This window comes from Falco biarmicus, chromosome W (genome assembly GCF_023638135.1).
Source record: "Falco biarmicus isolate bFalBia1 chromosome W, bFalBia1.pri, whole genome shotgun sequence".
NCBI classification, from domain to species: Eukaryota; Metazoa; Chordata; class Aves; order Falconiformes; family Falconidae; genus Falco; species Falco biarmicus.
In genome coordinates, this window is record NC_079310.1 from 2,727,150 (window position 1) to 2,741,014 (window position 13,865).

Genomic DNA, 13,865 nt, shown 5'->3' on the forward strand with positions numbered 1-13,865 from the left:
TCTACTACCCTCACCTCATCCAGGACCTGCTCCCTCTTCTCTTGCTTCTTCCTCAGCTGCTCTCTCTTCATTGGCTCTCAACCACTTAACAGAACCAGCCACACCTGCACCTTAACTACATTGGCCAACCCACCACCCCTGAAGCCAACCCACAGTTGTATATTATCAATGCTAATTAACCCAGCTTCATTCTTCTACAGGTCTGTAGTTCCCTGGGTCTTCCCTCATGCCCTTCTTGTAAATTGGAATTACAGCAGCTAGCTTCCAGTCAGCAGGGACCTCCCCAGACTCCCAAGACCTTTGGCAGATGATCGAGAAGGGTTCTGCCGTAACATCCACTAGCTCCTTCAGAACTCTGGGATGAATCCCATCAGGCCTCACAGACTTGCGAACATTCAGCTGATATAGCTGGTCCCCTACAATTTCAGTGTCTGCAAATGGAAAGTCACTGTTCCTGCAGCTGTAGTCCTCCAACTCAGAGGACTGGGCAGCCCAAGGTCTATCAATATTACTTAAGACTGAGGGAAAACCTGCACTGAATGCCTCTGCTTTTTCTTCATCCCTATTAGATCATGTTCAACAAGTGTTGGTCCAATGTTTCCCTTAGACCTCCTCTTGCTATTGAACATACTTTAAAAAGCTTCTCTTGTTGTCTGACACAACACTGGCCAGTTTCAACTCTAGTTGAGCTTTGGCCTTACATGTCTTCTCCCTGCATATATGAACCACAGCTGTGTAATCTTCCTGCAAAGCTTGACCTTGCTTCCAGAGATTATACATTTTCTTTTTCCTCTGAGCTCCACAAGGAGTTCTCTGTTCAACCAAGCTGGTCTTCTGCCCCATTTGCTTCACTTCTGACACAATGGGATAGCCTGCTCCTGTGCTTCTAAAAGGCGTTTCTTAAAGACTGACCAGCACTCATGGACCCCTAAGCCCTCAAAAACAGATTCCTAGGGGACACTGCTAACTAGCTCCCTGAACAGCTTAAAGTTTGCTCTCTTGAAATCCAGGGTAGCAACTCTGCTGTCCTGTGGAGGAATAAGGCTGGGTTAATTAGCATTGATAATATACAACTGTGGGTTGGCTTGGGGGGTGTGTGGGTTGGCTGATGTAGACAAGGTGCAGCTGTGGCTGGTTCTGTTAAGAGGTTGGGCAGCCAATGAAGAAAGATCTAGAGAAGGAGATACAAGGAGAAGGCAGCAGAGATGAGAAGTGGAGGGACTGGCATGAAGAGTATGAAGAAACAGCATGAATGGTAGGTGGATTTTTGAGAGCTTGTGGAGGATTGGTGGCTGTGCTGGGGTAAGGCGTGCTAACTGCTTGTTGAAGTTAACTTGCTATGTGATGGTAAAAGAGATTGTTGCAGCTAGCTAGTTTTGAGAGTGCAGCAACACTGTCCTTTTTTCTTATTACACTGAAAATTTTAAACTCAACCACTTCATGGTCACTGTGGCAAAGACAGCCACCTACCAACACATCTTCCACGAGTTCTTCTCTGTTTGCAAACAACAAGCCTAGGAGGGCATCTTTCCTAGTTGGCTCATTGAGTACTTGTGACAAGACATAATTTTTGTTCTGGTATAAAGGAAAAATATATTCTATGTGAACATGATTTCAAGTCTTGGAAATAAAATTTATTTTTTAAGATTTTACTGTACTGGGTCTGGTTGGGATGCAGTTAACTTTCTTTATAGCAGCCTCTATGGTGCTGTGCTTTGTATTTGCGGCTAAAGCATCATTGATAACACCAATGTTTTGGCGACTACTGAACAGTGCTTACACAGGAACAAGGCTTTCTCTCTCTTCCTTCCCCCAACAACAAGTAGGCTGAGTATGGACAAGAGACTGGGAGGGAACGCAGTCAGGACAGATGACTGCAACTGATCAAAGGGATATTCCATACCATGAGATGCTATGCTCAGAAATAAAAGTTCAGAGAAAGGGGGAGATGTTTGTGCTTATGGTATTTGTCTTCCCAAGCAACTATTATGCGTGCTAAGGTCCTGCTTTTCAGGAAGTAGCTGGACATCTGCCTTACTGATGGGAAGTAGTGAATTAATTCTTATTTTTGCTTTGCTTGCACATGCAGCTTTTGCTTTCCCTATTAAACTGTCATTATTTTGATCTTTTCAACTTTCTTCTATTCTGTTCCCATACCATGGGAGAAGGGAATGAATGAGTCTGGGTAGGCATTTGGCTGCTAGCTGAGTTCAACTCACCACATCTACAGAAATGAAATTTTACTTCTGCTTATAAGTATTAGACTATATTTGAATAATCAAAATAAAATTTGATTAACTATGCCTTTTCTATTCTCAAACAAGAACTACCATGTAAAGTTTGAATGGATAAGCTAAAATAAATTGCTAACGCTAATAATGCATCTTTTTTAATAACTGTTGAGTGTGTGGCTGTATACAAACTCCATAAAGGATAATGCATAAATAATTTTCTGTGAGCTAAGTAATGTACACAGTGTTTCATAAGAACAAGGTTAAAAGAAGCAAGTCCCAATGATGACAGATGAGAGAGGAAGAAGGCTATTATTTTACTATTAATTTAAGGTCCAAAAGGAAGGGCAGCTAGTACCTGAATTTCTTGGCCAGCGGCAGGTTATCAGCTCTCACAGAATAAGTATTTGGAACTATTAATATAATTATCTGAAATGCCAGTCTTTATATAGCTCAACTTTTCTCTTCCTCCAACTTACATTTGGCATTGTATTCTGTATCGCAATCGTGGAGGAACAAAAATATAGAGCAAAATGTAAGTTGAAAAATTAGCAAGTTCACTATACCTGGCAAATATGAAAAGTTCAGTTTTCACATTTGAACATTACAGTGGAATAATCTGGAATTTGCTTTTATGTATTTATACAACAATTAACTTAGCTTTGAAACCTGTCCTTAGTATAATAAAATCAATGCAAATTAGTTATTTCCTATTTTGATAATTTTTATATAATCCTAAAACAGTAATTTCAATAAGTATATAGGTATTACATATATGTATAGGGAATAAATCAACATCCTCTTGGTAGTGCCCCCCCCCCCCCCCCCCCCCAAAAAAAAAAAATAAATTACAATGTGTAGGGAAGTATACGTTTAGGGACAACTTAGTTACTTTTATAGTGACATAACTACAGTCAAATCTTAGAAATACTTGATTTATTCTCTGAGTGCACTTAAAAGTTTGGCCAGTGTTAGTAAATCATGCTCGGAAGATCTAGTGTTGATTCAGTATTACTTTCTTTTACAACAGGGCTAACCAGACATACAGACAATTATGAGTCTGTTCTGCCTTCATTTGGAGGTGGTCACACACAAGTAGCACAGCTGTATTAGTGCAGGGCAGCACCATAGCTGATAAACCTCTGTAACACAGCCATATGGCTTCCAGATCGGAGCCAGTTATCCAAGCAGCTTAAAACAAGGAAGAGTGAACTTTGGTCTGAGTACGTCAATATAGATCCTTACATGGCCTTAATGTACATACCTCATAGACTGAGCTCTACAAATAGAGGATGCATATTTTGCTAAAAACTATAGCCATAAGAATTTTCTGAAAAGTTCTACTAAATTACTTGCTTTAGAAAAAGCTGGTTTAAATTTTAATTACAAACAGAATTCATTAGAAATATTTCATATGTAGAATTTTGTGTTGAGGTAAATTTGGTGAAGAAAATGAAGCTTAAAGATACTATTTTTATTAAAAGTTGGCTATTTATCATCTATGGAAATAGATGGCAATACATAATTCAAACTGTTACTCTACTACTGTGGGGGAGTATATTTTTAAAGCCAGCATGCAACTGATTAATTCAGCATGTAATTGTGTGTAAAGGAAATTTACTTCCAAATGTGTGTAACATGATTTGTATACAGAACTATACATAACTTTATTTATAAAGAATTTACAGGTAAGGATGCAAATTAAATTTTGCCAATATATCTCATTTTCAAAGATTATTCCTTGATGCATGCTTTGTGGTCAAGGAAACTTAACAGTAACTGGAACTTACTCTAAACTTAAAAGTACAAACTTCAACAACAACACAACAAACAAAATAAAGCAGTTGCAATTACATGTTTGTTCAAAGCTAAAATTGAAACAAATAAATCAAATTATCAAAAATTACTTTCTTTTCAAGACATTGTCTACTACTTCCACCTACTCACAAGCTTTCTTTTAAACAGGCAGAGAAAGGTCCTTTGTGCTGACTAGGTATTTTCTATATTTTGTTTCTTATTTTTATATTTAAAAGGCTAGATAAATGTTCTAAAGTATTCACTGGGCTTACACACAGTTTAAAGATATAAAACAGCAATAACTTAATGAAAACACATGAAAATCTTTTCCCACTCCTACTAATGAAAGAAAAACTATACCTGTGCTCGCTTCTCCATGTCCTGACAAGTACCTAGTTGTTCTTCCATTGCAGCTCTGATTTGCCTTGCCTCATACTCTAACTGCCTTCTGGTCATATCAGTTTGCAAGGAGAACTGAAATTGAAGTACAAAGAAGGCATTTTAAATAAGGTTGATATAAACTATGTATTTCTTTGAACAAAAGCAAAACAATTCCATTTACACACCAAACTTCATAAACAAAACATGAAAATAGACCCTTAATATATTACTACATTGTTAAAAACAAGAACACATAATATTGTTAAACCAACAGACTACCTGCAAGTCTTGTCAAATAACTAAAAGCCATATAAACATTGAGACAACATAATCATTAACATTTTTTTAACTATTCTGTTTTTTTTTAACATAGCTGTTGAATTTTTAACCTACAACATCACTTAAGGAAAGGTACTCCAACCAATATATTTTTCAAGGCATCAGCAAAGCTAGTTTATAATTTTAATGTTTATTTTAATAAGCAGGTCTTTGCAACTTAGGGAAAATACTTAAAATTAGCATGAAAGGTGATTTAAGTTCAACTCCCTCAAGCTTTATTTTAAAAGATTGCAGAAACATAGAAAAGTCTAGGCTGACAGGAACTTCTGGAGATCACCTGATCCCACCTTCTGTTGAAAGTAGGGCCTTAGATTAGGTTATCCAGGCCCAAGTCAAGACAAGCTTTGAATATTTCCAGCAAGGCAGATTGTACCATTTCATCATATGTACACAGGCTAGTTATTCAAGCATGTGGAAAACAGTAACAGGTACAATAAACATGTTTGCTCAGAAAAGTGAATTAGTTGATATCATCTTTTGATACACATGATTACCTTTAACTGTTCTTGCTAGATGAATATAACTTTAATTTCATTTTATTTGCCACTGCCGTATAGCTATGTATTTGAAACCACTGACTTGTCAAGAAATTTTTTAATGTCATGGAGGATTAGAAGGTCCATCACTTAAATATCAGCGAGAATTGTCTTTCTGGAAAAGGACAACATGAGCCCTTTCCAAAAAAGGTGATGAGCAGCTGTAGTTAATTTTATGAAGACTTTTCTCTAGTCTGCTCTCCAGCAAAAAGATACTAGTAAATAGACCACAAACAAAAAACAATGACTGCATGAATGTATGAAAAACAAAATCAGAAGGCATAGTCATTCTTCATTATTAGGAGCAATTATACGCAAGTATAAGATGACTGATAAAATTTACAATCTTTCAGGAAGAAGTTTTACAAAGCACCTAACTACTTGTGGTGGGTTGACCCTAACTAGTTGCCAGGTGCCCACCAAGCTGCTCTATCACTCCCCCGTCTCAACAGGACAGGAGAAGAAAATATGATGAAAAGCTCATAGGTCAAAATAAGGACAGGGAGATTACTTGCCAATTACCATTAGAGGCAAAACACACAACTTGGGGAAGATCAATTTAATTATTTGCCAATTAATAACAGAGTAGGATAGTGAGAAAATAAGAACAAATCTAAAAACATCCTCCTCCCTTCTTCCCAGACTCAGCTTCGCTCCTGATTTCTCTACCTCCTCCCCCTGAGCAGCACAGGAGGATGGGGAATGGGGGTTGCGGTCAGTTCATAATACTTTGTCTCTGCTGCTCCTTCCTCCTCACAACTCTTCCCCTGTTCCAGTGTGGGGCCTCGTACATGGGACACAATCCTTCATGAACTTTTCCAATGCGGGCCCTTCCCATGGGCTGCAGTTCTTCACAAACTGCTCCAGTGTGGGTCCTTTCCACAGGATACAGTCCATCAGGAACAGACTGCTCCAACATGGGTCCCCCATGGACCACAGATCCTGCCAGAATACCTGCTCCTGCTGGAGTACAACCTGCTTCACCATGGTCTTCTCCATGGGCTGCAGGGGAATCTCTGCTCTGGCACCTGAAGTACCTCCTCCTTCACTGACCTTGGTGTCTGCAGAGTTGTTTCACGTATTCTCAGTCCTCTCTCTCCCAGCTGCTGTTGTGTAGGGCTTTTTACCCTTTCTTAAATATGTTATCACGGGGGCACCACCAGCTTTGCTGACTGGTTCAGCTTTGGCCAGCTGTCTTGGAGCTGGCTGAAACTGGCTCTAACATGGGGGGAACTTCTGGTGTCTTCTCCCAAAAGCCACTCCTGTAGTGCCCCCCTCCTGAAAACCTTGCCACATAAACCAAATATGCTACTATATTTCACCATCAGTCTTAAAACAATGCTATGTATTACAGGGACATGGCAGACCTTTTGGTATTACCATAGCACCATATTATTTGTGGTCACTGACAAAAGACAGAAATTACCTTTGCTGCTTTGTTCTAAAGGTTCTCCTGGTATGGAAAAAGGAAAAACCAAAGCCAGTATACAATAGCTACTCTGTTCCACCAATAATATGCAGAGATCTTATGAAGGCATTATTAATTACCCTTTTTGTTCTGGAAAAGGGTCTTAAAAGAAGGTCAGAAGGAAGCCTTCAACTACAGACATATGAAAAGAAAGGTAAAGCTTGAAGCACAACCCTAGTGCCCGACTGTATTCTGGTAGATGCACAGAAATGAGAAGGTTGTGAATTTCAAAGCATGAGACAAAAATGTGAGCTGAACTGAGAGGCAGAGATGTGAAATTTTGAGGAAACTATGACAAAGTTTAAAAGTTTTATTTATTCTTAGAAAATTAAATTATGGCTGATGTATTTTTCATTATTGCTAGAAGTCAACTCTTCACTGTTTTTTGACAGTTATTTAGTTTGCAGATAAACAAGTCACCACCAGCAGGTCTCCCAAGACTTCACCAAGGTCAATTCAGAAAGCCAACAAGAGAGATAACAGTCTACAAATATGTAAAACAGTGCTAAAAAAGAATGGGATCTACCGTTCCACTGTGGATGGAATAAATAGTGATGGACATAAATTGCCACAAAAGAGATTTAGTATAGATGTTAAGTAAAACATTCTAATAATGTGAAAAGCTAAGTTAATTGATTACCTATGAAGTTGAGGAAACTTAATCTTAAAACCTATGACACATTTAGAGTGACACAGATACAGCCAACAATGCTTTTGGGAAATGGATTACGTTTCTTCAAGGTCTTTTTCCTTCTTTCTCCCCTTGTCCCTGGTTTTCTGATTAACTTGGCTGTGACTCAATATTAGATTTGCTGAAGTTCAGCTGTTTCACCCCAGCCACTAAAGTGTTTCCATATTCTATTTCTACTTCCAGGAAGCTGTCTAGTTCTGACAGTACTGCGTAAATACAGCTAAATTGATTCCTGAGCAAATATGGCTCTGTAAAGATGGGCAACCAAGTCTTCCAATAACTGTATGTACTAAAGAATGCACTGCAAATATATCCAAGCTGCTGAGGTCTGACACCAGGAAAATGTGTATTATCTGGGATATCAGAGGTCTTCGTTATCCCAGAAAACAGTGACTTGACTATAGTTTGGAGATGCCAAGGTAAAAGTTTACAGGGGCGTTAATATCTGCGTAGGCTATAGCACCATTTTACTCAATGCTCTGAAATTAGAGCTCCTGTTTAGATGGTCTCTTAGGCTAATATTGCTCTTAAAATTAAAAGAATCCATAAAATAAAAGAACTGATTAAAAAAAAAAAAAGGCCTTTGGGGGATACAGTCAAAGAAGAAACCTACTGACTTATAACTCATCTGTCATAACTTTTCAGTGCTCCTCTCTAGCACTGACATTCATACTGATAGGTATGAATTTTAGCAGGTAAAACAACATCTGAAAACCAGGGAATTGCAAAGGAAAAAATACATTATTTAGTCTGAATTAATTTGCATAGTGAACAAAAAAATGCTTTAACTGAAAACAATAGTAGAGAACGGCCATAAATTCATAAAACATATACAGCATCTAAACAGAGATTGTAGCATCAGATACATAAATGAGCATGCTGTAGTTACTTACTTTTTCAGTAAAGGGAATACTATCAATCCTCTTAGTAAGGTCCTGAAGCTGAGCATAATACCAGTCCTTTTCTTTCTCTTCCTTCTCAAGCTCCCCAAGCAACAGAGATCTATCAAAAACAAAAGCCAGAAATGCCTTACTACTAGAGTCTTCATTATCAAATACAAGTACAGCAATAAGCATTGATACCTATATAAAAGGTGAAATAATGAGGTTTGATGAAGATGGCACAAAGAAGTTAAGGTCGGTTCTGTTCCCTGGCCCTCACTAATCAACCAACTATACTGTGCTAAGCAAATCACTTTAAATTCTTGTATATCAGGTCCACATCTGTAAAAGAAAGAATACCTATATTATTTTATAAATTCAGTTTGAAATCTATAGCTGAGGCATTTTGTGAAATCTAAGCATTTATTAGTCACATGCTAACTTTAAATCATGCTTCTTTATGACAATATGCTTTATGCGATGCAGCAAACGACAACTGCTATTTAAGAAAAGGCTTTGATGTTGCTGAACAGCAGTCCTCAAACTACGTCCCGGGGGCCGGATACGGCCCCCTAGGGTCCTCAATCCGGCCCCCGGTATTTACAGACCCCCCCGCCCTGCCTCCGCCCCCCCCCCATCTCCTCTGCCGGGCAAGCTCAGTCGGCAGCCTCTGCACTGCGAGGTCCAGCCAACTCGGGCGAATCGCCAGAGCCCCGGCGCGGCAAAGTCCCTTCAGTCCCTTCTGGCCACCCTGTCCGGACTGCGCGGCCGGGCTGAGGAGGGGGGCGGCGGCATCAGCGAGGGGGGCGGCTCCCCCGTCTCTCCCTCCCTCCCTCCAGCTCCCAGGCAGGACAAGCAAGCCAGCACCAGTGGGAAACGCGCGCACCATCATGTCAAAAAAAAAGAACAGTTGACTCCGAGTGCGGGGTGTTCCAAGAAAGTGGACTTCTGATTATTTTTCCACGGAGTACAAAGAGCGAGCTGTTTGTCTGATATGCCAGAATTCAGTGTCTGTGTCAAAGGAATACAATTTGCGTCGACACTACGAAACTCAACATAAAGGTAAATATGATTCTTTGGTCGGACAAGTGAGAAAAGATAAAATATTAAGACTGAAACATGGATTGACAACTCAGCAAAATACTTCTGTGAAGCAAAAGCAGCTCAATATGTCATCACTTCGAGCAAGCTATCAAGTTGCCAAGCTCGTAGCGCGCACTGGCAGAGCATTCACAGAGGGAGAATTTGTTAAAGAATGCCTTCTTTCTGTGGCCAAAGAGATGTGTCCAGAGAAGGCGGATTTATTTAGTACAGTGAGGCTTTCAGGACCTGCAATTACACGAAGGACTGAAGAAATGGGGGAAAATTTGAATCTGCAGTTGCAAAACTCCTCAAAAAAACTTTGCTGTTTCTCATTGGCACTCGACGAAAGCAATGATGTTCGTGATTCTGCACAACTTCTAATTTTCATTCGTGGGACAAATGATCGTTTCGAAGTCACAGAGGAGCTTGCTGCACTGAAAAGCACCAAAGGAACAACTACAACACCTACAAATAGTTCTAGATCAGGATTTAGAAACAGCACATCTGTTAAAACTTCTTGAGTCTTTTTGGCTTCACAAATTGTTATTACATAATTGTGATGTGGAGTTCCTTCCCCAGGTAAAGGGAGTAGGGTAGAGGGTGCAGTGTATTACACTGTTTAGTTGCTATGTTTTCCACTGTTAAGAGAATCGTCTCATAGCGACTCACTGTGGTGACATTGCCTGCATAACATGCTGTGACAGTAGCATTTCAACTTTGTGTGGTACTTGTACCATCAGAGGGTGTCCAAGCACTAGATTTTTACTCCATTCAACTAAGAGTGCTGCAGTAGCTATTGCACAAGTGCAGGCAACAGATCCTTGAGCTACCAGGTCTCCCTGAGCTGAATAATATGCAGTCAGACATTGTCATTCCCATGGCTTTGAGTTAACATTCCCGAGACTATTCCTTTCCCTTCATATACAAAATAGCCTGGTAATCCCAGAGCAGGTACAGCTTGCTTCAAAAGCTCAAATGTATTTACCTTGTCCGTTGCCCAGTGAATTGGTTCTCCAGCATCTTGAGCAGTTATCTTTGTATGAGTACTTTAGCTGCTTTTGAGGAAATGGCAATCCAGGGTCAGCAGAATCCTACAGCTCCTAAAAAGGCCTGCATTTGTTTTTAAGAAATGGTTGGGGAAGATTTTGAACGGCAGTAATATGGTTCTCGGATCTTCCTGGAGAATGTAACCCAGATATTTTACACTTCCATAAAAAAAAATAATTGTAACTTATGTGAAGAAATTCAATGGCCCTTCTCAACTAAAGCAAACAGTAAGGCACGGGTGTCAGCTATACAAGATTCCTTGGTTACTAATAAATCATCAACATACTGTATCAAAACCAGATCAATTTTTTAAACACATCATCCTGCAAATCTTTTACTAAAATTTTAGAAAAATAGTGGAGGACCCAGCAAAGCCCTGAGGAAGCCTTGTCTATGTTAGCTGTATCTTTCCCCGAGTAACCTGAAAAAGGTATTGGAAGTCCAGATGAATAGGTATACTGATTTAAGGTAGAAAAAGTTCCCCCTGTATCTATTAGACAGGAGTAATTATGTTCATTAATTAAAAGGTTTAAGACCAGTTTCTCATAAGAAGAGGAAAATATTTTGTATTCAGAGGCTCTTGTAGTAACTGCATGTTAGGTCCCTGCTGTCAAACTTGGGTGAAATCTAGCTGCCCCAGTTGCATAGAGCAGGGGAAAATTGCACCATGGGATTGAGAGGTTCTTTTGGGAAGCCCTTTGATCATACTGGGCATTCCCATTTCCAATGACCTTATTGTCCACGATAATTACAAGTTTCTTGTTCCTTGAGGCCCACTGCTCCTAAAATTTCCTCCTCTGCTTCTGCCTTGAAGACCTCCACATCCCCATCCCTTTAGTCTAGGACTGCTATTCAATGTTGCTGCCAATAGACTCTTTTTCTGCTCATGTTCTTTTCTCTTCACCTGTTTTTCATCTCTTCCATTACACGTGAACATGGCAATGCTGACTATTTAATCCAATCCTTTGCCCTGCCATCCAGGTATATGTTTAGAAAAATATTTCTTTATTAAGAAAGACTGATGTACAAAGAAAGATACCATTAAAGATCAATTTTCCTCCTTCTCAGGGTTGACCCCTCCAAACATTCTCACTTGTTTAACCAATTGGGCATAATACTCAGAAGGATGTTCAGCGTTTCCTTACTGGCATTCTTGGCCCTTAGCCCAATTTACAGTCTTCCTTCCTGCCAGTTCTAAGGATTTTAACAATTCCCCTCTCGCTCTTTGCAGCATATCTCTATTGGCTGGTAACTTTGGAGGACTGACCTGGGTCATTGGCTGGCCATGGGGTTCTGCCCTGTGCTTCCCCAGGCCATCTGTAATTTTTTTCCAAGATTTTAATTTTTTTCATCAGGAGTAAAGACAGCTGCAAATGGTTGCTGCGTGTCAGCCCATGTAGAGTTATAAATGTGAAAGATGCCACGTATACTTTGCATCACCTTCTGCAGATCATCCCACACTCTGGGCACTTGCTGTTGCCCCAAAACCAAATCGGTACGTGCAAATGGCATGCAGACTGTTCCCACAGAAAACTGGCTAGGTTCCAGTCCTGACCCTAATTCCTGTTGGAGATGTGCTTACAAACCAGAAGTAGTAGCAATAGCTGGAGAGAAAAAGAAAAAAAAAAAAAAGAGTAAAAGCAGAAAAAAAGCGCAAAAGGATAGGCAAGTAGAGCTGAATGTGGAATGTCCCTGATTTTCTTGTTCAGCCAGAGATTTTACTCAATTTCTGACCCAAAGGGGAAATTTCTCAGAGTGCAACAGACACTGGAGCAGTGCAAGGAGCACCAGCAGCAATGGCAGCAAGCAGTGGCAAGGGATGGACAAGCACAAGGAGAGTGTAAGGCTGAACAGGGGGCATTCCCTGAGCAACTGAGCCCAGACCTACTGACTGGATGAACCAGCAAGGGGCAGAGCCTGCACTCCTGCACTTGGCAGCATGGGAGATTTAAACAGGCTAAAATAATCAGACCAGCTGATTGCAATGGATAAGCATATATATTTCCCAGCAGGCAAGTACATGGCAGCATGGTGACTACATGACAAAAAGCTGTGTCTTCTGCTTCTCCTGAGCTTCTAGCACCTGGTAGAACCAATACAGCCACACAGAGTTCCTATCAAAGCATGCAACCACACAGGTTTCTGGCTGTGGGGTAGCAGGGATATTCCTGGAGATGGAGGGTGATAGCAAGCAAACCTGTGGGATGTATGACCAAGTAGATTAACTGCTCTGCCTGGTGGCCAAGCTTAAGGAGAAGGTGGGTAGACTGAGGACCATCCAATAGTTTGAAACAGAGACTGACCAATGGAGCTGTGCTCTGCCATCTCTGGTACGCACAAGCCAACTCACTACAAAGGCAGGGGCAGAATCTCTTTAGTGCCAGGAGGAAGGCAGTGTTACAAGGGATGGGGAGGGGTGGAAGAAGGTTAAGGAATGTACCTGTTAGAGAAACCCCTCCTTACCCTCTATGATACCCTTACAGAATAGGTATGAAGACCTGAGTACAGTAGATGAAGCACATAACTAGACAGATGAGAAACCTAGGCAAGCAGTCTTGCCAAGGTCAGACAGACCAACGCGTTGCAACATGACTTGCATTAAAACCAGCACTGAGAAGAAACAACAGCGAGTTATGGTCATCGGCAACTCCCTCCTGTATGGAACGGAAGTGCCCATTTGCACATCAGACCCTCTTTTCAGGGAAGCTTGCTACCTCCCTGGGGCCAGAATTAGGGATGTCACCAGACAACTGAAGAGCTACTATCCACTCCTGCTCTTTCATGTTGGTACTAATGATGTCCCAATCGAAGTATAAGGTCAATCAAAAGAGATTTCAGGGCCCTGGGAAGAATGCTAAAAAATTGAGGAGCACAAGTGTGGTGTATGAGGCACGGACTTTGCAAGGATGATGAAGCAAAGACCTTTATTGTTAGTTAGTTACAGCTTTTATAAGTTTATACTCTGTACATGCGCTGCTAAAAGCTTTATTATTGGTCAAACTCTACTGTCCACGTGCCCAGGCACTATTCACTATAGGCTACTCCCTGCTGTTCATGCTGTTTCCTTATCTTCTGGAGGACAGATCACATTCCTCCTCTGTTTCTGTTTCAACCGGGTTTTTTCTCATACTCCCTCAAAGTTATTTAACTCTTTGCTGCAGGATCACAGCTGCACATTATCAATGTCAAACCCACTGTCTCTGTCCTCTACACACAAGTAGTGTTTTCCTCGATCCTTTCAGTAACAGAGACCTTGGAAAAAAGAGACGAGCCCAGGATATCAATACATAGCTCCAGGACTGGTGTCTCCACCAAAACTTTGGGGTTTATAACTGTGGAAGAGCACTCAAGGCACGAGGAATGCTGGGGCATGACAGGATCCACCTGTCCTAATGGGGAAAACACATCCTA

The 13,865-nt window shown here is 40.6% G+C and overlaps 1 protein-coding gene across 12 annotated transcripts in view; it reads right to left on the reverse strand.

The window, feature by feature from the left end:
* The window catches only part of LOC130142038 (adenomatous polyposis coli protein-like), a 130,736-nt gene that overhangs the window by 69,091 nt on the left and 47,780 nt on the right, over positions 1 to 13,865 (reverse strand). For 11 of the 12 annotated variants that reach the window (XM_056323442.1, XM_056323443.1, XM_056323439.1 and 8 more), the window contains 2 exons: positions 8,337 to 8,445; positions 4,389 to 4,502 (listed from right to left, as the gene is read on the reverse strand). In XM_056323442.1, the coding sequence (XP_056179417.1) occupies positions 4,389 to 4,502; positions 8,337 to 8,445 (223 nt within the window). Of the gene's footprint in view, positions 1 to 4,388; positions 4,503 to 8,336; positions 8,446 to 10,392; positions 10,516 to 13,865 lie in introns of those variants that run through there. The other variant, XM_056323447.1, reaches the window with a different exon arrangement.